This window comes from Sitophilus oryzae, unplaced genomic scaffold (genome assembly GCF_002938485.1).
Source record: "Sitophilus oryzae breed Bouriz unplaced genomic scaffold, Soryzae_2.0 scaffold_169_pilon_pilon, whole genome shotgun sequence".
Taxonomy (NCBI): Eukaryota; Metazoa; Arthropoda; class Insecta; order Coleoptera; family Curculionidae; genus Sitophilus; species Sitophilus oryzae.
The window spans coordinates 1,248,657-1,275,520 of NW_022146390.1; the positions used below are offsets into that span (position 1 = coordinate 1,248,657).

Genomic DNA, 26,864 nt, shown 5'->3' on the forward strand with positions numbered 1-26,864 from the left:
TACGTGTATGTTTTTATTTTTTATTTATTTTTGATTACATATGACAATTAAACAACGAGATGACTTAACTTTAAGTATATTAACAAATATATTAACGTAAAATTACAAAAAAAAATTAAAAAATATATAAAAACAAATCTTTATTACAAAGATTTTTAACATTATATTATACAATCAAAGAATATTAATATTCATTGATAAAATATAATATTAAAATATGTAGATAGATATTTAAAATGAGTATACTAAATTTTGATATATACTAGATACCTACATAACTAAAGCATTAACACAATTTATATATTTGTTTAAATATTTTATGCTCTGCTACTACTCATCACAATATTAATTGTTGAATTATTCACTCATTAAAGGAATTTGGACTGGAACAAAATCATAGAATTAATAAAGTATGTTATGCGAACATCTTTAATAGATTTAGAAAAAAATATATATTTAGATATTTAACAACATTAACTAAAAGTTTGTCTATGTGAAGACACCATCATGTTCGAGATGGCATTAAAAAATTGTCAGCAATTTTGAATTTAAACATGAGATAACCACGCTGTCACTTTCATATATCTTCCCCCCCCCTCTCTTGAGATAAACTATACTCTATCTCTGGAGTAGTATCTTTCCATATTATTTAATTACAATAAGTTAACATTTTATTTGAGCACTGTCCATATTAAGAAAATCTCTCTAAGTTATATTAAAACTATTCATTTCTCTATAGAAACAGCAATGCTTATGAGTATCAACAGTTTATGCATTGATTGTAAAAATAAACTAGTAACGTCTATATGAGTAAAATCACTATTTTAGTGGTTTTGTCGTTGTAAAATCCTTTGAATCTCCGCCAGAGATTTACCTTTAGTTTCAAACACCACAAAATAAACGAAAAAGAAACCCAGGAGACAGAAAGCTGCAAACAACCAGAAAGATCCAGCCATGCCCAATATTTCAGACAAAACAGGGAATAAAAACGTTACTAAACAGGAAGCAATAAAAGCCGTTGTCGAACTAAGAGCTGAAGCAATTCCTTTAACGTTGGATGGAAAAATTTCACCCATTACAGTCCATGGTAACGGACCCAGACCAAAACTAAACACCAACATGTAGAGAATGAGACAGGTTATGGGTAACCAGAAGACTGAATCGACATGGTAGTCGTTGATTTTTAGATAAAAGTAAATTCCTAAAATGAACATGGCGATGAAACAAAATACACAACAAATAAGAAGCAACAGTCTTCTTCCTAATCGTTCAACAATGAAAATACATAGAGTGTTTGAAGAAACCTGAACGCATCCAGTGATAATGGTGCAGATATTTGGAGGAATTGTGCTTCCGGCAGCTTCAAATATAGTTTTTAAGAAAGATAATAGAGGATTTATTCCAGCAAACTGTTGCAAAGCTACCAAACCAAAAGATATATACACCGCTTTACGTCCAGCAGCTGTTTTAAACAAATCCTTCACCCCTGCAGTGTTTTCCCTTTCCTTTTCAACCCCATCCTTGATTTCCGTCAATTCCAGACGTATATCAGCTCCAGTTCTTCTTAGTTTTCTCAAGGCCCGGTCAGCACCATCAAAATCACCCAAGGAGATTAAGTAATAAGGTGATTCAGGCATGAAAACTGCAAAGATTATGATGAAGGCTATTAGAGGAATGGCACAGGAGAGGCTGTACATGGAAATGGAAAGGTGGGGACCGATGGAGAAGGGGTATATGATACCCAAGGTGATGAGGACCCCCATGGCGCTGCCGTATTTTCCTCGGTTGTGGGGCTGGCTTATTTCGCCGACGTACATGGGGACTATGGCGAATGCGCTGCCTACTCCCAGGCCAATCAGGAACCTAAAAATAAAAGTTAATTCAACATATATGTATAGAGTTAAAGATACCTATAAGCTTGGAACAGCAATGTCTTTTGTAAAGATTTGGTCATTGTAGAAGCGTGGTTTGGATTTTAACGTTAAAGACAGTGATGGAGACAGCTTAATAAAAATCAAATGTATTAAATAGAGAAAAATATTTGGATTGATACATTTATTCGAAGCGGTATTGCCAAATTTTGCGTCAAAATTTCAAACCGCCCAATTAAGCGTTTACAATAAATGTTACTCATTTTACTACAAATGTAATAGATTCTTTAAGTCTTGGTTTCAGAACTACTCTACGTTGTATAGTTGGCGAAACTAATAAAACATAAACAATCATATTTATTGACCAGTGCTAGTATATTGTCATATGTTTGGTTCACTCTAGAGGTGTGTAGTTCGTGAATGAACTAGTTCCAATGAACTATTCCGACCCCGGAATGAAAGGAACTAGTTTTTGGTCTCTCAAATAACTAGTTACTAATATTTTATGGGCACGTTTCAGAAAATTAAGAAATATTTTATAATACGAAGTAGATATTCTGAATTTTTAGACAAAACAAAAAGCTTGAAGTGAGGAAAAATGCAATTTTTCGTAAAATTTTCGTATTATTTGCTCCACTTGGTTTGTGATATGTTTTTTTAAACTTTCTAATTTGAGTTTCTTTTTTAATTTTTTTATCTACAATAAAACTTACCTAAATATTTTTAACATACACGTCTCGTTATATTTCATATATTATAAAAATTCTACATATATCATGTAGCGTTTTATTTTTCTTTTTATAAAATTCCAAATTTTAATATTGCTGGCGCCATCTATTCGCTAGATGTTAAACTTCATTCAGTACAGGTAGCGGTTCCTTTCCATAAAAACAAATTTCATTCAGTATAGACGATAGAGTTCACTTAATTGCCTTTGGTCATATGACCTGTCAAATCGAAGACTTGCGTTTTGCGAAAAGGAGGCTTTTGGCGAGAGATTGAGATCAGAAAAAGACGCGTGGTTCAGCGTCCGACGAATCTCAGAGAAAAAGGGCTTTCTGAAACACTTTTCCTAACAGTAAAGGCACGGGTATCCAAAAGTGGAGATTTGAAATCCTGTAGAATATACTGTTCAGAGCCTAGTTCGTGTTTTTTTGGCCTTTTCCTGGAATAAGATCACATTATTCCCGTTTTTTATTTATTTTGATAATGTTTGATTGTGCATTACTGGTTTGGATCAGCATATAGTTTGGCTATATTTTTGGAATGTGTACAGCTGATTTTCAGACCAGTAACTGGCGTATAAGAAATTGACGTATAAGTAATTGGCATATGAGTAACCACTTTTGAGACAGTATTTATGACTCTACATTTATTCTACTGATATCGAAGACTCCTGCTACTATCGAAGAGTCTACATCCACTTCCGTTAGTCTGGAGACTGCCTGCCTATCTGTTCACTACGTCATAAATTAAAAAAAAAATACAGATAAGTTCTAAGTTCAACACACAAGGTATTCCCTAAATTTTTTTTACTTTGAGATAATATTTTGAATATCTCTGTAAATTGTTGTCATTTATTCCATATATTATAGTCAAAATTTACCTTTTAGTTAACATTATAAGTCATGCTTTGTCCTTAACGGTACGTTTTACTTCAGTATGATCTTTTATGTGAGAATCGCTAACACGGATTCATTTTTGAAGGTTATTGTACACGATTTGTTTCGAAACATCATCGTATTGGTACTTACATAAATTTCACCTGTTTATATATTACGTAGTATAGTATACTGAAGAGAACTTTAACTAAATTTGAGTTTACTTAAAGCAACTAACGATTTCATTGGGATAATTGAAACTGGGTTTAAACTGATTGATAATTGTGTTCGTTTTTAAATAAATGTTCAACGTAGGATAGTTATATCTGATTTTATTCTTGATGAACATAATAGACCCTTATTGCTGTTGATTATTTTATTTTAGCTATTTCATGATCAAATTTTCTTACTGGTTTCTTACTTTACCTTTTCATACCCAAAGTAAGTGGCGCCCTTTTACTGTCTTTGACCATTACTATTTGAATACTTAACATCAATTTTAGAATCTTTGCAGCCTATACATTATTACTTTTATTTTATTATTTAACAACATTATTAAGTCACCACAGGTCACAAGCCTTACCTACGAACCCAGCTCTCCTCTAACCCTGAGCAACGGATACCTTTTTCTTTCTGTTTGAGTGATGACAGAAAAAGTCGTCACAATCATACTGTGAATAGTTCTGACTGACAACGAAACTTATTAGCAAGCGACGGGAATGTCAATCAAAGTCGGGAACTATTGTAAACTAAAGACCTAGTTCAAGGAACTGGCTCTTGATGAACTGGAACTAAGGAACTAGTTCCTCCCAAGGAACTAGAATTCCCACCTCTAATTCACTTGATCATACTGTATATGACTATATGATTATAGATTTTCTGAACCTCTTACATTCCAGTTTATTAATTTAGCCTACATTTTACAGCATCGAACATTTCTTATCGAGTAATTAAAAAACGAGAAAAAATATGAATAAAATGGCCGGAAAATACTACACAATAGTCACTAATTAGAATTTAATTAATTCTTTACCGTTATAACTTAACAGCGAATTTTTATGCTTCGTGGTTTTATTGTATTATGCAAAAGAACTTGGCTTTATTGCTTATCTAGTTTTTTAATAAACGATTGCTTGCCTAGTTTATTAATAAACATTTAATGGTTAGTGTTATTTATTATTCTCGAAATTTTTATTTCCATTGGTTTCGAACAGATCACGTAATTCTTCAAAGTATAATTTATTTTTATATATTCTTCTCTCTTAAAAAGATATACAACTTAACAAGTATAGCTAGAGACGTGAGAAATATAAAATAACACTGCGACCGGTGCTATCCTCAAGTCTCTTCCTATATTTGTTCAACTGTATATACCGGGTGTGTCTCAAAAGAGGCTCACCCCTATAACTTTCTATTTTTTTCAGATAAAAAAAAACGAGATTTGGTATGTTAGTATATAACATAATTTGGGATTGATTGACGTATTTAGTTGTTTTTGGTCATTTTCTGTTTCACCGGAAATGACTACAACTTTTGGTTTTTAAATGGCACCCTCAAATACGTTTACAATAAAATATACGGAGGGTACCGCTTAAATTCCTGTCCCGATGGCTATAGAATTTCAAAGCATTTCCTACATAAGTCTATCCTTGTGTTGTAGGAGGTTTGACTAAACAAGGATGAACTTATATCTTGAAACCATTCGACTCGATTTTCTGTTCTTCAATACTGGGACGTAAATCCTCTCATTGGTCTTATGGGGAGGCCGTCGTATATTTTATTTAAACGTATTTGGGCACCCTCTTTATATTTCTACTTTAATCGATAGAAATTGACACTGACAATAGAATGACATTCATATGTCAACTTTTGACATTTTCGCGTAAGGTTTATTTGAAATTGTAGCATGCTGTTCATAACGACAATTTGACTCGAAAAATTAAGTGTGTGGTACCAAATTATTCGTAAAAAATGCTTTTTCTAAATATGCTAATGAGCCACCCTCGTTCCATTTGAAAACATTGAGATATGATTAAAAAGATTGAAAATTAAAATACGATTTTTTTTCATGCGAAAATGTCAATAGTTTACATATTATATATTATATATATATATATGAATAAAGTAGAAATATACAGAGGGTGCTATTTAAAAATCAAAAGTTGTAGTCATTTCCGGTGAAACAGGAAGTGACAAAGTGGTAAACTTTTTCAAAATATGTAAAAAATAATAAAAATCTTTACCATGAAAAGTAGATTGAAAGAACTTGAATTTTTAAGAAAATTAAACATTCCCCAAAAATATAATAGAGACAGTTTTCCCCATTATTGTTTATTTTTTCACAAACGTTCACATATTTAATATACATGTAATTCGAAAAATAATGTTGGTATTTAACAAAAGAAAATTTAAAAAAAAATCTATCTACACATAAGCATAAACTATATAGATATATTTACAATTTTATTACAACTATTTGAATAAGTATATTATTTATAGCATATATTATGCAAATCATAATATAATAGTTTCTATAGCTACTAGCCTTGTATATGTGTTACTAGCAATGTAATTCAGCATATATCCTTATTAATTATTATTATTAAGACGTAGGTGTTTCTTAACTGTTTTTTTTATTGTTAAATGTAGCCAAGTTTAAGATTAAAACCTCTTAATTATAAAAAACGCACGTGTACAAGAACAAGACATTCCTTACCAGAACATGATCTGTCTTTGATATTATCTTGATTTTTATAACCGATTATTATTTATTTGTCTACTCATATCCAGGATATTTACTGTCAGACTTTCTTAAATAGCTTTGAATTTTTTTAATCATATTGTTTGTAATAACAGAAATAATCAGTTTATACAAATGTTATAGAATTTCAAAATAAATATTATTTTAAACTGCATACTCAGATGCCACTGTTTTTAAAAATATTTATATAGTATCAAATTTAGAAGAAAATACAAGATGAGTCAGATATTTTAAAGAGTGATATATGTATTTTGATCCCAGCAACATGTATTGTCTAAGCGGTTTTTTCGCGAAAAAAAAAACATGTTGGAAATTATGTATTTCTCGAAAATATATTTTTTTCTTTTTATAATTTACGTTTTTTTTTATAAAGTTTTTATAATATTCGGCGACGCGCCGGGCTGACTAACTGGCATTTAAATTTCCCGCTGGGGATTCAGGTGATAGCTCTGCTGTAAAAAATGTCAAGTTGCCACATTTGTTTATTTATTTCTTGAAATTGTCATTCGTTTTGACACTTTTGTATTATGAGTTTTTGGTTTAAATGAGTTGTGTTGTGATACTTTAAGCTTAAAAAATGCAATGTGGGTACAAGTGGGTACAAGATAGCTTAATAACCGTTGCAAAAAACTCATCGCAATCTTATTAGAATATTTTGATCGGGAAAGTGGTAGTAATAATAGCTCATTATGTCCCTTAAGTGCTGTTAAGGAGGTGAGTTTTGTTGATGAAAATAATAACTGTTTATGTATTAATAATTAATTTATTTTTGTTTCCTAAAATATTTTGATTAAAAGAAAATATGTAAAAGTGGACAACGCTGTGCCGGCCAAGCTTAAATCACGTGATTAAAGTTTATTTGGTATGATGTATATGTTTCCATTATTGTATGTTTAAAGCAATTTTGTTTGGAACTAAAGATTATCCTTCAAAGCAAGCAACTAATAGAGCATTTATAATAGAGCTAATATAGAGCTATAATAGCTGTTAGCTCTAATAGAACTATTGTTAAATCACGGATGTTTCAGATTTTTTGTTGTTACTCCATATTCCAAAAAAAAAACTATCAAATTGATAAATAAAAAATTGTTAACTAATCAATCTCTAGATAATATCATTACCTGGCCGCATAATACAATCCAATCTGCGTAGCCCAAGATAAAGTCAAAAATCCAACGATCATAGGCAGAGCCAGAAATATCAGGGCTTTCTTTCTTCCCAATTTATCTGCACAGTATCCTGCAGCTAAAGGGCCCACTGCAGCCCCTAGAGGCATCAGCGCCGCTATCCAGGCCTCGTGGGTAGTGGTGACGTCATGACCGAAAGGATTTTCATCGTCGTGAAGTTTGGGTATTACTGGAGATGTCCAGGACATTGCAATGCCGCTAGCAAAAAGAGGCACATCAGCTGAAATTATAAAATATGAAATTTATTTAATTATTTTATGATGCATAGTTTTCAATGTTTGAAAAAGAACGAAAAAATTTGTCAAGTGCGAGTCGGACTCGCGCACGAAGGGTTCTGTACCATTCATTATCTATACAACATTAGACACTATATTATTATAAACTTTTTACCGATTTAGCTGAAATTTCAAATGCGCGTATAAGTAATTTAAAAAAAAAATGAAGAAACACATTACTAAAAATTGTATTAATCAATAATAAATATGTAAAAAGTAAAAATAAATATGTAAAAATATGTAAAAATTAAAAAAAAAACGATTAAAAAAAGTAGCCTTGACTAGGATTCGAACCTGCCTTACTATGGCTCCAACGTCATAGCAATGTCAAGTCCGCTTTAACCACGCGGCCACCGAGGACTCGAAAGATTCTATGTAAAATTGTTACTTAAAAGATAAAAAAAAATAAAGTACTTTTTTATTTATAAACATTTATTTAATTCTGTTTTTAGTATTTGTTCTTATAGCGGCAACATAGATACATTATCTGTGAAAATTTCAACTGTTTAGCTATAACGGTTCATAAGACAGACCTTTGTGACAGACGGACGGACGGACGGACGGACGGACAGCGAAGTCTTAGTAATAGGGTTCCCGTTTTTCCCCTTTGGGTACGGAACCCTAAAAATGAACATATCTAATTGAACTAATTACAATATGTATCTACAAATCTGTACGGAATCTTCGGTGGCCGGTAATTCTGATAGGACATCATAAGAAAATTTAGAATTTAAAGTTAATATTTAATAAGGAATTAAAATAAATAATCGATATTAGTTTGTTTATATTTTTATAAAGTACAATAGGAATTCCTGTATTATTCTAATTAAATACTATTAACTTATTAAACTGACTAATTTAAATTATATTTTCAAGGTTGTTTACAGAGTACTTGTTAGATTGGTTCAAACAATCTTCAAAGGACTCTTCATAATAATTGGTCTTTACATAATCATTGTTTTTTTAAACCAATTTGCAATATAAAAGTTATCAAGTTAATATTTAGAAAAAAAAATATTTTACCTTGCTCATACCATTATGCTGAAAGTACACACTCGCCGAGGCGACCCGAGACGTGACAAAAAAGGACGGTCCTAACCAATAACAATGTACAAATCGTTAATTTTTTGTGGCGTCTCGGGTCGCCTCGCCGAGTGTGTACTTGCACCATTACATGTCTGTTTTTATCAGTATCTAATGCTGGAAGTACACACTCGCCGAGGCGACCCGAGACGTGACAAAAAAGGACGGTCCTAACCAATAACAATGTACAAATCGTTAATTTTTTGTGGCGTTTCGGGTCGCCTCGATACTTACACCATTACATGTCTGTTTTTATCAGTATCTAATGCTGGAAGTACACACGCCGAGGCGACCCGAGACGTGACAAAAAAGGACGGTCCTAACCAATAACAATGTACAAATCGTTCGTTTTTTTTGTGGAGTCTCGGGGCCTCGCCGAGTGTGTACTTGCACCATTACATGTCTGTTTTTATCAGTATCTAATGCTGGAAGTACACACTCGCCGAGGCGACCCGAGACGTGACAAAAGAGGACGGTCCTAACCAATAACAATGTACAAATCGTTAATTTTTTGTGGCGTCTCGGGTGGCCTCGCCGACTGTATACTTGCACCATTACATGTCTGTTTTTATCAGTATCTAATGCTGGAAGTACACACTCGCCGAGGCGACCCGAGACGTGACAAAAAATTAACGATTTGTACATTGTTATTGGTTAGGACCGTCCTTTTTTGTCACGTCTCGGGTAGCCTCGGCGAGTGTGTACTTCCAGCATTAGATACTGATAAAAAGAGACATGTAATGGTGCAAGTATACACTCGGCGAGGCGACCCGAGACGCCACAAAAAATTAACGATTTGTACATTGTTATTGGTTAGGACCGTCCTTTTTTGTCACGTCTCGGGTCGCCTCGCCGAGTGTGTACTTGCACCATTACATGTCTGTTTTTATCAGTATCTAATGCTGGAAGTACACACTCGCCGAGGCGACCCGAGACCTGACAAAAAAGGACGGTCCTAACCAATAACAATGTACAAATCGTTAATTTTTTGTGGCGTCTCGGGTCGCCTCGCCGAGTGTATACTTGCACCATTACATGTCTGTTTTTATCAGTATCTAATGCTGGAAGTACACACTCGCCGAGGCGACCCGAGACGTGACAAAAAAGGACGGTCCTAACCAATAACAATGTACAAATCGTAAATTTTTGTGGCGTCTCGAGTCGCCTCGCCGAGTGTATACTGGCACCATTATATGTCTGTTTTTATCAGTATCTAATGCTGGAAGTACACACTCGCCGAGGCGACCCGAGACGTGACAAAAAAGGACGGTCCTAACCAATAACAATGTACAAATCGTTAATTTTTTGTGGTGTCTCGGGTCGCCTCGCCGAGTGTGTACTTGCACCATAATAACTCAACATGCACGAAAAAAATTATCATTGAGAGCCTGGTTCTAGGGTTAACGTCGCATATACCGTATGATCGAAAAAAGGTGATAAAGGCAGTTGGGGAATGTAGAATGTAAAATGTGTTGTAGAGGAGTTAATCACCGCGACCATGTCTATTGTGTGTCCCCTTTTCTTGAGTTATAACGAGTTATAACTCATTATACAGTCTCAGGGCTTTGACAAAAGCTAATATCTGCGATGGTTCTACAGGGAGGGGGTTTTACAGATGGTTTTTCCCCATAGTTATAACTCATTATACAGTCTCAGGGCTTTGACAAAAGCTAATATCTGCGATGGTTCTACAGGGAGGGGGTTTTACAGATGGTTTTTCCCCATCTCCGATAACAGTCGTACCAAAGTTTATTACACGAATGGTTGTCGTCTCGGCGCACTCAGTGATGAGGTGTTCTGGTGTTTCCCCATTTTCCCCACAGAATCTGCACTCTCCGTTGTGAGACACTTGTCCTGTTAAAAACCCCGTGACAATCCAAAGATTATTCTTACTTGAATGAAGGAAAATTTTTGATTTTTCTCCTCATTATAGTGGCTCCTTTTAGAAAAATAATAAAAATTTTTCATGAATTTTGAACTACACCATTTAAAAATTACTCAATAAATTACTCAAGATAAAAATAAATTACAACCTTCTTAAGGCCAACTGGCAGTTGCTGCTTGACGTCTAGTGCTTGACCTCGCCAAAATTATCATCGATTGACATTCCCCAGCCGTTCTTGACGCCGTTTTTTTTTTCGATCGTATGGTATTTTTTAGTGTGTACGGTATTATACTCTAAGGCACACATAAAAACAAATTGAGCAGAGGCGTACAACGTAAATTTTGATAATCGGGTTCAAATTTGTGACGAACCATTAATTTAACACGCTCGAAAAAAGTTTCGTTTGAGGGCACGGGCTTTAGAGGAAAATACATATATTTTATATAAATATATTACTATAATAAAGACATCATGATGAACAACGAGAATGGCAATAAAAGGTGCAGGAGAGAGAGAGTGCAATAACAATATCCAGAGCTATATAACTGAATAAACGGTCTAAACGATGATTCTATTACTGTTATTGTGTAAATATGATCTCCCCCCCCCCTTGAGCGTTTAAAAAAGTATTTAATAACCTACCTGATTATATGAAATAAATAAATAATATCGTGCCTTTTAAAAATCAGTTGCATAAATTTTTAATAAATTTGGAACCATATAATTTAAAAGTCTGCCTATCCTATCTGAAAATTAATGTAAATTATTGACAAGTCTAGGTTAAGTTTTTTAGCTGACCCTTAGCCGAACAGAAACAGGACACTTAAAGATGGGAGATTCTATCGGAGGATCTCTACTCCAAATGAGATCGGACCAAATGACCCCTCTTTATCACTACCACAAACCATTCGAGGTGAACAAAATGGATCGAGGAATGTGGAGAGATATAACATTCCTTCAGGATGGACTAACCTGGTATACAGACGGGTCAAAGACCGCTGAACGAACAGGAGCTGGAGTATTTGGGGAAAGACCAAGGGCAAGCTTATCCTTTTCCTTGGGTAAACACTCAACCGTATTCCAGACAGAAATCTTCGCCATTCTACAATGCACAAGAGAAAACAATAGAAGAGCTTATTCAGGTAAGCTCATCAATATATGCTCAGACAGTCAGGCGGCACTTGGGGCGCTTGTGAACCTAAAGGTATCGTCGAGACTCGTCTGGGAATGCCTGGGTGAACTGGGAACTCTGGCACGAAGGAACAGAATTAAATTATTCTGGGTGCCGGGCCACAGCGGCATCCAAGGCAACGAAAAAGCCGATGAGCTAGCAGGGATCATCGGCATCCTATCTTGGTCCAGAGCCAGTACTGGGAATACCCAAATGTATGGCCCGTATTGCACTAAAACTCTGGATCAAGGAAAAGCACAATGTCAACTGGAGAAACAGACAGGGGCACAGGCACAGCAAGGCTTTTTATCCTAATGCTTAGCAGGAATAAAGTGCGGATTACAACAGGCCTCTTGACAGGACACATGGCTGTCAAGTGTTATCTGAACAAGCTCAACCTGTATCAAGGAAGCCTTTGCTGCAGACTCTGCGATAAAGATCCTGAAACAGCGGAGCACATAATATGTCATTGCGAGGCTCTGGATCGCAAGCGACACTCTTTATTTGGGAAAACTAGGCTAGAACCGGAGGAACTATGCTCCCATCCTATCGAGGACCTGCATAAGCTGGTGCAGGGCACAGGGATGGGAGAATAGGTGCAGATATAGAAGGGGGACAAACACAATAGGCCTCACAGGTCGCACTGTTTCCGGCAGAGGACGGCCCCTTGTTATGAAAAAAAAAAGAACTGCCTACCAACATTTTATTAACATATTTTAGTATGGGCGGCTATACGTCTCTCCCGGCGCAAATTTTTTTGACTCTGTTTCGTTTTATGATATTTTTTACATACTTTTGAAATCAAAATTATTTATTATTATTTTATTGCCATTCTAGTCTTTCTATAATAACTCTATTATAATTAAATACTCAACACCAATAGTTTCATTATCATTCCATAAGAAAATGGTGAATATGTTAATTTTTTTAAATATAAAATTCTAAATATAACTAAGTAATTAAATGTTTATGTACCATATCAAATTACAACATATTTGTTTAACGTTCCTTATTTGTTACAACTAGTTTTTTTATTATATGTATTTTTAGAGTAGAATGTATGTGAGAAGGGTTAATCTCACCGCGACCTTACAGATCTATTGTGATGAGGTGTTCTGGTGTTTCCCCATTTTCCCCACAGAATCTGCATTCGCCGTTGTTTCTTAACTTTAATCTACTAAGGTATTCGTTGAGAAGACAGTATCCTGTTAAAAACACCCTGACAATCCGAAGATTGTTTTTACTTAAATCAAAGAAAATTTTTGATTTTTTCTAAGAAATTCCTACGAGTCTTTTAGATTTCTTTGTAATTTCCAGCTAAAATATATTCAGTTTTATCAGTTTTTATGGAAAGGTCTTATTTGTCATACTCTTGTCTAGTTTTCTAAGCATATAGTACACATCATCTTCATCCTAATAATCCTAAGCGGTAATAACCTGGTTATCAGGGAAGTTTAGTCTAAATAGTTTCTCTCCCTCTGTTTCAATTTTCATATCTTCACTAATATATAAAATTCTTAAATGACTGACATACTGATTAATCACGATCCTGCTCAAACCACTCAATGTAAGAAGCTCAATTTTGTGTGTGAGGTTCAAGTTAACGTCTTCTATCTGCTGCAATGGCTAAACTGGACGGGACCTACTTTGTTTACGCGGAATCCGAACCGCGGTCCTCGGCCATATCATGGTCAATGGCCTACCGACTTAGAAAGTGTCTAAATTAACTCTTACTCACGAGATATCCGATCTCATCCGGCCTCGAACCGGCGTGAATGAGCAGTGTGCATCAATAGATTTTACACTTTTCCCTTGGACAACAGCACGATGCAAAGTTTCGAACCGGTCACCCGTTCATCAACTAGCATCGCCTTACGTCGCTTAACTTCGTTTTTGACACACAGCTCAAATTTGGCACACAGATTGATTCTAGGGTGTAGAGGTTTGATAAGAAGAGATTTTTCGAAATTCCAGTTTCAAGAGGGTGAAACCACCCCTCAAATATTACAATAATTTTTATTTAAAAAACGGTCAAGTTTCCGAAAAAACGCTTAAACACGTATATTTTATTTTGTTCTTTTACATATTTTAAGATTTTTTAAATATGTATACATGGTGTTTCGAAAAATCTGGTCATTGATTAATCACGATCCTGCTTAAGACGCTTGACGTAAAAAGCTGATTTTTGGAAAACAGATTGACTTTAGAGTGTAGAGGTTCGATAAGAAGGGATTTTTCGAAACTCGAATTCTAAGGGGGCGAAACTATCCCCCAAATATTAAAATATTTTTTATTTAAAAACCGGTGAGTTTTTCGGAAAAACTCTTAAACACGTATATTTTCTTTTGTTGTTTTACATATTTTAAGATTTTTATAAATTTATACAGGGTGTTTCATAAAATATGACCATTGAGTAATCACGATTCTGCTTGAACTGTTTGACGTTTAAAGCTGATTTTTGGCAAACGGATTGACTGTGGGGTGTACAGGTTCGAAAAGGAGGGGTTTCTCGAATTTCAAATTCCAAGAGAGTGAAAACGCTTCTTAAATATTACAATATTTGTTATTTAAATAACGGTTAGTCTTTCGGGAAAACGCTTGGACAATCATAATTTATTTTGTTTTTTTACATATTTTGAATTTTTTTAAAAAATCATACAGGGTGTTCCAAATAGTTGGGTAATTTCTTAACCACGATTCTGCTTAAACTGCTTGACGCAAAAAGCTTATTTTTGACAAACGGATTTTCCGAAAGTCAATTTTCAACGAGATGAAACTACCACTCAAAGATTACCAAGTTATATAATAATATCGCCATATTGTTTTTTTTTCATGCTGACATAAATGTGAGAAAATTTTATCCAGTTTGTATGATAATGGAAATTCTTGCTTTGCCTTATCATCACCATTACAAATGATTAATTCGACGCGAACAAAGGTACACGCTAGTTACAGCACATACGCCTCCAACGTCTAAGTGTGGAATTTAGATATATTTTAAAGAGAGTTGGAGCTATCGTATGTAATTTTAATGTAGTCAAATAGGAAGTTTTATACCTTTAAAAAAATAATTACTCAAATTTACTAAATAAAAATTCAAGCAAATAAAATATGGCGGAAGCTGATAATTCGAAACTGCAAAATATATTCTAATTTAAATTCTTCAAAAGTTTTATATTACTCCTGCTTTGGATCTAAATTCGAATGTGCAGACGTTGCAAGGAGTCGACATTAAGTTTCTCCTACTAAGTTATTGGAAAATAAGCGACGTTCTCTGAAATATTTATTTTATGAGAGAAATGATTTCTATCCAGAGATATTGAGAAGAATTTATTACTACTGAAATTTAATGGCTAATCATAAAGTGTTATAGGTTGGCACAGTTTATTTTTTTTTCTTATAAATTATTCAATAACACTGGTCTGTAGTAAAAAATTGACAAGCTCTGGCACCATTCCTGCTGATTCTTTTGGCTATCTCCTTGTTTCTTCTACTAACCACCATTTTTAAGGGAGCCCTTCTCTATTTTTATCACTTTTCGATAATAATAATTTTATGGACATGAATTTAATTTTCAAGAGGTGCAGATAATTAATTTAGTTGTAGGCAACAATAAATAAAAATATTTCTACCTTTATTTGATGCTTATTTGCCATTTATACCCTGTGGTATAAGTTTCGTCCCAAAAACCCGCAGTACTCCGTCAACTCCGTACAACGTAACCTAACCCAACTTAGTGATGTGTTCTCGCAAAATTTATGATAGTTTCTATATACATGTTGTATATGTATGTATATCGGGTGCGTCTCAAAAGTGGCAATATGTTAGTACATGACATAAATTAGGATCGACTGACGTATCATGATAGAATGACATATCATATGCCAACTTTTGACATTTTCGTTTAAAAAAAAATCGTATTTTATATTTCAGTCTGGAGTGCCATATGGCTGTGTTAAAAACACTAATTTTTAATCAAGGAGCTTTGGAAAAATAGATTTGATCTTTTAATGTTTTTCATGTCCTTTTTTTGTCCTGACCGGTTAAAAGATGCCCAAAATCGTATTTTTAATCATATCTCAATTTATTCAAATGGAACAAGAGTGGTTCATTAACATATTATATTGGAAAAAGCATATTTTTACTAATAATGAACTATCCTGGTTCCATTTGAAAAAATTCAGATATGATTAAAAATACGATTTGGGCATCTTTAAACCAGCCAGAACAAGACACTAAAAACATTAGACGATCAAATATATTTTTCCAAGACTTCTTGATTAAAAATTAGTTTAACAATCAATTCAAATTTGAGCGGGACCTCTGAAAAATAAGCCTGTCCCTTACTAAAAATATTCATGTCTTCAGAACACTTAATATCTCTATAACCCCAGAAATATCAATGTCCAAATATCGAGTCCAAAATAATCATTTTCATTCCAACAAGCTATCGAAAAGCAGTAAAAAATAGGTAGGGGAGTCTCCCATGAAACAAAACGGGAGGGGGGATAATCCATAAGACATTTTAAATTGTCATCATTGACGTCCATATCCAATAAACAATTAAATTTTTGGCATATATTAAGGAAGTCTTCAAAACTAAGTTAAAATGTCTAAAGTACCACAAAACACTGATATCTTGAAATTATCTTCAGAATTTTGATGTAGGTAATCATTTTGGATTTCATCATGATTTTTTTTATTCTTCTTTGTCTTTTTGTGGACAATGATGTTGACGTATTGCATTTATTTGCTAAAATAGTAGCCTGTTTTTTAAAATTTTCAAAATATTTTTCACTTCTTAATGATTTGAGATCTACAGTTACCGCAGTAATCATATGAGCATCTGTGCATAAGTTGATATTAACCTTTTGCAAGTGATTTGACAATATATTAATTTTATTCGGCATTTCATTATAATCGATTATATTTCGGTCGGTGATTCCCCGAATTTATTTCCATTGCGACTGCTTTCCTCTTCTTTTTTGGCGGCGCCGGCGCAATGCTATGTCTAGCCGTTGTGTTTTTATTTATAGGCAATGGTCTAGCGGTAGCGTAGTTTCAAGTTTTAAACCCATATCCGTACGTATTAAAGATCGCGCACACTATACCTACACGGACCGGCACGGACCTGTCCAGTAAAATCTACCGGTGAAGGTGACCGTGTTATTTAATAGAGTAGAGCACACTAGACCAGTACCAGCACGTACCGCCACAAGCCATGACCGTCAAAACAGGTCGTGTTGGTCAGGGACAAATATGACCGGCAATATTTATGCCTGGTCGTGCTGGTCCGACCTAATGTGAGCACCGGCGAATCAGCACACCTCCACAAACATGCAAATATTGAAGGGTTCGTCAGTATTTCGAGTACGCTAGCTGGCCCAAGTCGCATGATGTAGGTTAGATTTCGTTTATTTTTGTTCGAACCTTTAAATCGTTTTAAATATGAATGAAGAAAAGCTTATTTTACTGGTACAAAAGTATCCAGAGCTGTCCGATACGAGCCAAGCATTTTATATATAGAAACCAAGAAAGAAAAGATGCAATATGGGAGTCGATAGCAAAAAAAAATAATCAAATTTGATTTGTGACATTCGAAAATATTGGAAAAACTTTTCTTCGAATCTTTTTAATTCAGGAAACAAATGATGAAATTCGCCATATTGCTTTCTCTTTTGATTTATAGGGTGAACCCAAAATCTTCTTTTTTTCTTAGCTTCCTTCTCTTCCTCCTCTTCTTCACACAACATGGCTAAAATTGCACGCTCTAGTAGTTGAGCCTTGACAACTGTACTTTTTTCGAAACTCTCGCTTATGTTGCTGGTCTGTGGCGGTAAAGTGTGCGACGTCATGCAGGATGCAGGTTTGTGCTGTGCTGGTCCGTACTGGTCCGTGTAGGTATAGTGTGCGTGATCTTTTATACGCCTCTACTTTATTGGAGATTTAAATTATTAAATACAAGCACTATGCAAGCATTATGTTATCTGTGATCTGTGATACAAGTAAACATTAAAAACAAAAATAAAATGTGAGAAATATATACGTCATTTTTTATCTAGAAGAGCTAAGGGCACAGTAGGGCACCGTTTATTTTTGCGTTAAATTTAGTTTATCAATTTTTTTTTCAAAGGGCGCCAGAGGCACCAACTTATAGAAGAAAGCATTCGCCTTCCCTGGTCCCCTATACGACACGCCACTGGTTGTATCCATAGATAAGGCCAAATAATTTGCATATAAAACAAAAAACTATTTTTTTATAACCACAATTTCTCTTGACGGATGATAAGCTCATGCCAAAATGATATTACTCGGAAACTTTGAAGTACAATTAGTGGCAAAAGTTTATTAACTTTTTCAACTAATTGAAAATTCTTACCACTAATTTTGACGTTTCGAATGTTTACATTCAAATTAGAGGAACAAACTTCTACTCTAATTGAAACCACTAATTTATTCTACTAATTGCGAGGTTCGAATGAAGCTTGTTACCTTTTTCTATTAATTGAAAATTACAACCACTAATTTTGACGTTCTGAATGCTTACATTGAAATTAGAGGAACAACCTTCTTCTACGCTAATAGAAACCACTAATTTATCCACTAATTTCGAAGTTCTGAGTGAAGCTAAATCTTCTAAACAAAGGGTATAGCCGGATTAATATGGGAAATCTACCACCGCGGCTTTTTTGATTTGCACTCAGGAGATCGATTTAGTGTCGAATCAAAATAATTCACCTAAATTTTTAGCTCTTTAACTCAAACGGTTTTCGAGATTTTCAAAAAAAACTGTTTTTTGAATTTTATTTTTATTTTTATAGTAAAATTAAAAATTAATTAATGACGATTTTTTTCTATTTCTTCTATTTCTATTTTTTAGAATTTTTTAAAGTGGTGGAACAATATGAAAAAAATTAAAAACTCATTTTTTTCTAACTTCTTCTGTTTTAACTAACTTATATTTTTTTTAGTTTAAAAAAGTGCGTAGAAAATATTTTTTTACTTCAAATTCACAATGGTATTGCTTATTACACATTTTCAATCATATTGCTATGCAATGATTACCTATGTAAAGACTGAGTTTTTGAAAAATTCGCGCCAAGCTGAATAATAATAATATATCTTCATTTTTTTATAATATTCTTTATGTTTATTTCTGGCAAGGGTGTATTTTTAATAAAAAAAATATTTTCTATGCATTTTTTAAACAAAAAAAAATAACAGAAGATTTTAGAAAAAAAATGAGTTTTTAATTTTTTTTTTCATATTGTTCGACCACTTCAAAACATTTAAAAAAATTCCTGACTGTAAAGAAGTATAAAAGCCATTTTCTGACGATTTTTAGTGAGTGACATATTTCACAAAGGTGAAAAAATTAAGATTTTAATTTTCTTTCCTCCGCTAAAAATCGGCTTTTCGTTTAAGAATCATGATCATATTATTTTTTTATCTTAGACTTCTAAGAATTAGAAAAAAAATCAACATTAATTAATTTTGAATTTTACTATAAAAATAAAAATAAAATTGAAAAAAACAGTTTTTTTTCAAAATCTCGAAACCGTTTGAGTTAAAGAGATAAAAATTTAGGTGAATTATTTTGATTCAACACCAAATCGATCCCCTGAGTGCGAATCAAAAAAGCCGCGGGGGCAGATTTCCCATATTAATCCGACTACACCCTTTTGCTAAACTATTCCTAGAAGAAGGAATGACATAATTTAGACTCTGTTTCATATTAAACTTCCACAATATTTGTGACATTTTGTTGTCTTGAGTATATGTTCATAGTTCTTTGACAGTGAACAAATCCATTAGTGGGTAGCCGCCTATTCACCTAGATGATTGATATTCAATAAAATCATTTTAATTGCGCTTACATTATAATACAAATTAATTTGTTTACCGCCATATAACGCTAGCGAGTGTAATCAGATTAAATGCTTTGCTGCCAAGACTAAGTGCACTTTATCTTGCTCCTACATAAAATTAAATGCCTAATTTATTAAAGGAAGTGTAGCGACTGTGCTACAATCACCAATCGGGAAGGTAATTTTTAATAAGGCTATTCCAGCGTTAAAGGTTACATAAAAATAACCACTTATATTATAAAATGAACCGTTTTTAATGTTGGTAGATATGTAATTATATATGTTTAAAGCTTTTTTGTTTAAAAAATCTACTATAAACATAAATTTCCTGATTCATACTTAATAAATTGTATTTTCTTTTCAAATTTTGTTACGTGAATGATGAAGGACAGTGGAGAGAAACAATGACTTTCAGATTCAACCGCATTTCTTTGCTCTGACCCAAGGTTATATTCTAATTCACGATTTTTTATGGTATTTCTATTAATGTTTATAGGACTGTGACGGGGAATTGTTAAACAATATCTGTTTACGGACTTCTTAGTAGAAACAGTAGTCTGGCAAAGATTTAAATTCTATATTTTTCTAGCTACGTCCTTTTTGATGTTAGTAGCAAACCTAGAAATCGGTGTATGTATCAATAGGAGATATTGTGGTATACTCTGACAGCTTGGGCGCTTTAAGAAGCATCACTAAAGACATGACCATGCAATCAGTGAGATTGAAAACTACGATGGACTGCCGAGAAAGGTGGTGAACAATCAGGAAGCGAACAGACTCGCCAAAGAGGGGGCCAGGGGTAGGGAATGCAATCCCGCACCAAAATCTCAATCCCGCAAACCTGCGGGATTAAAGCAATCAATCCCGCGGATCCGCAAAATTGCGGGACTGTAAACAATAGTCATGCATTTGGTCCTAAATGGTACAAAAGGCATTGTACATTTTGCATATGCCCACAATATATTTATATAGCGTGTATCTTAAACTAGCTGTACAGAAATTTGGATCGATGTATACAGGGTGTTCAAAAAATATATTTAATATTAAATAAATTTAAATTTTATTATTATTTATCTACTTATTTTATATATAAAAATATTATTCTGATGTTGAAGTTTTTTAACTTGTGTTAGTTATTTACTTTTAGATACACTCTATATCAATAATTTTTTGGCATATGCAGAATGTACAAAGCTTTTTCTACCATTTAGGACCATACGTATGACTAAAAATGCACAATTTTCGAAAAAACGTCGTATTTTCCTTAAAACCAAAAAAATAACAACCCGATCAAATTGTTTTTTTCTAATTTCAATACAGATTAGTCGTACTTGGTAAAAATTTCGATTTTTTAAAAATTGTAAATTTGCGATAAAAAAGATTCTTGACCAAATTTTCACATTGTTATAAAACACCCTGGATACGAGAATTCGCTAATTATATTTTCGAAAACCACATAGCAGATTAACATCTTAATCACAATAGATGCATCTAAAACCTGGTCCACATCGCATCCCAAAATCTTTTTTAGTTCAAGAAATATTCAACTTAATTAAACTTTCGACTAAAATTTTGCTTGTCCCGATAATTATGTCCGGCAGTTTTTTGACGAAATTGTCCACAAGTACTAGTTAAACGCTTTTTTTCATTACGTTTCTTCATTACGGACATACGCCAGAAAGAAATCTAACAATGTTTGTTTCACTTATTTTTAATGGCCAAGCTGTAAGGGGAATCTTCGGGTTCCGAGCCTCGAAGCATCGATCCGGAACGAAGCGGTTTGACCTTGATTGAGTTTGATATAGAACCCAGTAGTAATGTGTCGATCCCGCGGATCCCGCACGGTAAATCCCGCAACTTTGATCCCGCGGAATCTCAGAGGGATCCCGCATTTGCGGGATTGCATTCCCTAACCAGGGTAGAGGCCGTGGCAGATGACCCACCACTTGTGACGATCGACACACTGAAGGAAGCTATAGGAACGACCATCAAGGCCAAGCAGCAAGAGACGTAACACACCGTGAGGACTGTGCTACAGCTCGAAGACTATGGCCACTGGTAGATAGCAAAAAGACAAAACAACTACTACAGCACAAAAAAAATAGTACGCATAATTGTAGGTGTCGTTACTGGAAACTACCCAACGGGGGTAAACCTCGTGAGATGGGTGATTTCCAACGACGACTACTGCAGAGAATGCGGAGGGGAAGAAGAAACCATATAGAGCACCTGCTGTGCCACTCTCCGGCACAAAATAGATGTTTCAAAACTTTAGGGCACTGTTTCTTGGAGGGACTAGGAAGCAGCAGAATCCAACATCAACGATATCGGGACCTTTGCAAAGAGCTGGAAGTACTTTAACGCAAAGAAAGTATGAGAGGAAGGTTTGGTATACAATAATAAAGAGGTACTGCAATGGGCCCAAGGCCTCCGAGTAAGGAATCAGACAGGATCTCAAATCCCAACGACCTAATCTAACCTAACCATAGCAAACCCCATCTATTCTTAAGCTGAGTTTAGAAATTATTATAAAGCGATTAAACGTAGGTACTCGAATATAATTATTATTATTGTATAATGATTTTATTATTTATTTTCAATTTTGACAAATGCACTAAGGCAAACATTAAAACATTTTTGTTCTCTATAGGGAAATTCTTAATTAAGTTTGATTTAATGGCAATTAACCAGAAATATTATCTAAATCCTTGCACATTTTTACCCCCTCAATTAAAATTGATATACAGGGTGGTACAAACTGTATTCCGAAAACTTCGGCAGCATATTTTGCAGATAAAAATAAGTAAAAAAGTTCGTATAAATGTATGTCCTTAAATGCTTAGTTTCGAAGATACAGGGTGTAGAAGTTTCATTTTTATTTCGATTTTTTCCAAATAATTTCTGAAATAACGTTAATATTTGGATGAAAATTGGTATGTTTTTTGACATGGGAAATTTGATTTTGATATCAATATGACTCTGATTTGTAGGGGGCGCCACCTACATGTGTTTTAACTGTTTTGAAGAGTAATAACTTTTCCTCCGTACCTGTATAAAACTACTGTGTGAAAAAATATACATTTTTTTTTAAAAAAATTTTTTCGTAAAAAATGTTTCTTGGTAAAAATCGATACGAGCAACCGTTTACAAGATATTTAGAAAGGAAATAGCCAATACATGTCATTATTGACAAAAATATAAACATGCGTTGAGTAGATAGTTATTTGACTGAAATGATAAATTTGGGAACTTTTTATTTTTTGAAATTAATCATAAATTTTTCTTCAAAAAAATGATGATAAAACAGTTGTTTCTGTTAAACTTTTGGCACAAAAACATTTCAAATTTATGATTTCAGTCTAACAACTATTTAGTTAACATGTTTAATTTATGTCAATATCAGGTATTAATAATTTCGATTCTAAACTCGGAAGTTGGCGTTCAGTTGAGGTTCAGTTGCAGTTGGATGTTCGCGGCAGTTGAGATTCAATATTTTTGCATTTATAAACTGTCAGTTTCGGTTGTAGGTTAGGTTTGGAATTGTGAAAATTTCGAACGTTTTTCTTTCGATTTAAAAATACTTCTGGTATTTGTCAAATTTCAAACACAGTAATCCACGATTACGCAAAATATAAACATCACATTAACAGAAATAATGAAACAACAATAAGGGTCATTTTCCAATGCATCGGCGTACTGTGCTTCACGTGATTGACAGGCGCTTATTCATTGGCTGTCGCCGAACGTCGCCAGCGGTCGCCAACTGCGCGCAACTGCCGACATAAACATTGACCATCTTTGAACTCCGCTGAACGTAAAACGAACTGCCAACTTTTCGACCAACTGACTTTATAAATGCGCGCGTTCATTTCATAGCGTTGAACATTTTGAACGGCAACTGAACCTCAACTGAACCTCAACTCCCGAGTTTATAAATCCAGCTTTACTCGTAGCGATTTTTATCAAGAGACCTTTTTTACGCAGAAAACGTCGTAAATGTATATTTTTTTACTCAGTAGTTTTACGGACGAAAAGTTATTACTCTTCAAAATAGTTAAAAATATGGTGGCGACCTCTACAAGTAGGAGTCATATTGAAATCAAAATCAAATTTCTCATGTCAAAAAACTCCTAGGCACCAATTTTCATCCAAATATTGACCTTACTTCAGAAATGGTTTGGAAAAAATCGAAATAAAAATGAAACTTCTACACCCTGTATCTCCAAAACTAAGCATTTTAGGACATACGTTTATACGAACTTTTTTACTTATTTTTATCTGCAGAATATGCTGCCGAGATTTCCGGAATACAGTTCGGACCACCCTGTAAACTGAATTTACCACCACTTTGTATATCCTAAGAAATGTAGTATTCTTAATTTGGTTAATCAGCCAAATGTCAATTTCAAGACCTAAATTAATTACAATATAAATTACCTCGAACGAGAAAACCAGAAATGACTCTCTTGGAAATTTCTTTAACCTTTCTCATTGATTTTGTATGTCAATCGAAGATAATTCGTATTTATAACAGGTTTTCGGTAATTCCCGGTTGGTTTTGTTCCATTTATATGCAAAAATAGCGATTTTAAACTTATCCGCTAGTTACTTTACATGGGTGTTAGTTTAAATAATTTTAAATATGTAACTAAAAATGTTTTTTAAATATCTTTAAAACATTCTTGCACAAACTTAAATTATGTACTATTTTTTGGTGAACATTTTGTTTAAAAATCATAAATAACGTTTTTTTACAATGATTTATAACGATAATTTATAATAAAAAAGAAAGTATCTTCATCAGGCGCTTTTTAATAGCACGCAGCTATTGGATTTACGTCAGCTGTCAGCTCTACTTTCTGAATATCCCAAAATTTATGTACCTATAAAGGAAAAATATTGCTAGAAGACCATGATCATGAAACTAGAAATAAAAATCGTATTCTGGTTTACGCTCCAAGTATATCCAATACCGAATAAGATCTTTTCGTTTTGTGCGTGTATAACGTTGTATTTTTTTAATTACTTTCGAATTATGGTTAAGTATGATTATGGAGATTTGTTTCAGATATAAATATTTTTCTTCGGTTGTAGATTTTGTGAATAGTAACCATTTGCTGCAAGGCTTTTGAAAAACAGTTATTTATGTTGAAATAATGGTAATAAAAATCTGAAAAAATATACAGGGTGAGTCTTAAATAAGTGTAAATATTTTTAGGGATAGTATATTTCGACCCCAGAAACATCTATGATTTTTTTTGCAGAATTTTTTTTTTGAAAATTTGGAATTTTTTTAAATTTTATTTAAAGAACATAGTATCTTGATATTATGACAACATAGGTGGTACATTAAATTTACTAGAAAAAAAAACAGAGAAGATCCGGTGGTTCTCAAAATTTAAACAAAAATCATTTTTTTTAAATCTTCAAAAGTAAAATATCTCGGTTATTCTGGACTTATTTGAAAAACTTCTTTTATCGAGATCTAACAGCTCTGATAATATTTGCTCTCATTTATAACCCACCCTGTACAAAATGTGGAGGAGATTGAACTAAATATTCCCAATAATCACAACTACCAGTCAGAAAAATTTCGCGATTTTTTAAATTTTTGTTCAAAACGGTACTGTTTAGGCTTCTACCTAAATCACGAAAATCTAAGGTAGTTTATAATATACACAGACAACAAAAACCTAAGAAATAACAAATAAAAATTTTAAACAGTAACCTACAATTTAATAACTAAAAACAACTAAAACGATTTTCATGCTAGTCTTTTTCGTATCGTAAACTAGGCGTTTACTGTCTAGATTTTTATTTTGTAAGTGTAGAAATACAGGGTGATTCTTAACCTTTACGCATAAACTTGGGAAATTATTGCTGATAACAAAAAATGACTAGTAATGAAAAAAAAATGTTGATAAAATATTTTTAGATTCTGAAATAATTTGAGTTTTTTTTTCACAAAAATTTATCAACTTTATCAGTAAATGCACATTCAATTTAATGGAATTTAAGTTTTTTGTTTTTATTTCAAATAGTTTGTTATCTCCGTAAATAAAAATATTTTACTAACTTTTTTTTTCATTATTAGTCATTATTTGTCATCAGCAATAATTTCCCAACTTTATGCGTATAGGTTAAGAATCATCCTGTGTACACAACACTAGAGAGTTTGCCCTGAATAATAGCCTTATTGTAACTTTATATTAAACACAGATTATATACAGAGTGTCCCAATATTCAGAGGACATAGAACTACTAAATTATATTAACTTTTTACTCCAATTTTATTGTGTTAAGGAATTAAACTGTTTTTAACACATTATTTTGAAAACTAGAATTATAATAAAAATTATTAAATATATATATAATTATTAGGCTCACCTGTTAGTGCTGCCCAATGAAGAAACCAACAGGCAGATTCATTGTTTTTCTTAGATGACAACAACCCGTTTGAGTTCCCATTAGAGCTTGTCACAGTAGGCCTATAAACAACACCAACTAAATTCCTGTTTTCTTCACTACCATCCTCTTCAGGAGCGGCCAGGTTATTTTGTATACTAGACATTTTCTCAAATACCGGTTTATACAACAAAACTAGGTAAAAATCTTCAATTTTCACTGTTCCATTGATATCGTTTTACACCTCGATAGTATTCCTCTCGATGCAGTCACGGTACTGAGTGAACTTAGCATTTTTCAGCAGTACCCAGGCTAGCCTTTTTCTTTTCAACAGGTTACTTGCTATATTTACTACAATCAGTGATGTAATTTTTTTCGTAGTACCGGCAGTTGAATTGTTCTTGCAGGTATTAGGTATCGATATTTCATGGTATATTTTCGACTAATTAGTGCTTTTACAAAGTCACGAGTTCACGGTAGACTAGGTCAGTCGTACCACAGGTCGTACTTATTGCTTAGTTTATTTTCAATATTAATATTAATTAAAATGACGTAGATTTTAATGCTTGTATTAATTTTAAGAAATAAAAATTAATGCAGCATGGTAATTTGACATAAAATGTAAATAATTTTGTTAGTAGTTAATAAGATAGAACTTCAAACAAATTTAAATCAATAAAAATAAAAATGTGGGGTATATATAAAATAGATAATAGGTTTAACAATCTAAAAAAGCACACATACAGCAGATAAGTTT

At 33.3% G+C, this 26,864-nt stretch overlaps 1 protein-coding gene across 1 annotated transcript; it reads right to left on the reverse strand.

Annotated features, from left to right (window-relative positions):
- LOC115881131 (facilitated trehalose transporter Tret1-2 homolog) lies at positions 1 to 26,409 on the reverse strand. Its single transcript, XM_030898515.1, has 3 exons — positions 26,090 to 26,409; positions 7,355 to 7,640; positions 1 to 1,863 (listed from the first exon to the last, which is right to left on the reverse strand). The coding sequence occupies exons 1-3, from the start codon at positions 26,271 to 26,273 to the stop codon at positions 825 to 827; spliced, it is 1,509 nt and encodes a 502-aa protein (XP_030754375.1). The 5' UTR covers positions 26,274 to 26,409; the 3' UTR covers positions 1 to 824.
- Between the last annotated feature and the right edge of the window lie 455 nt (positions 26,410 to 26,864).

Coding starts and splice junctions, on each gene's coding strand:
- LOC115881131 (XM_030898515.1), bottom strand. CDS start 26,273: ATGTCTAGTATACAAAATAACCTGGCCGCTCCTGAAGAGGATGGTAGT. Junction 7,641..26,089: donor TCATTGGGCAGCACTAACAG/GTGAGCCTAATA, acceptor TTATAATTTCAG/CTGATGTGCCTCTTTTTGCT. Junction 1,864..7,354: donor GGATTGTATTATGCGGCCAG/GTAATGATATTA, acceptor TTTTATTTTTAG/GTTCCTGATTGGCCTGGGAG.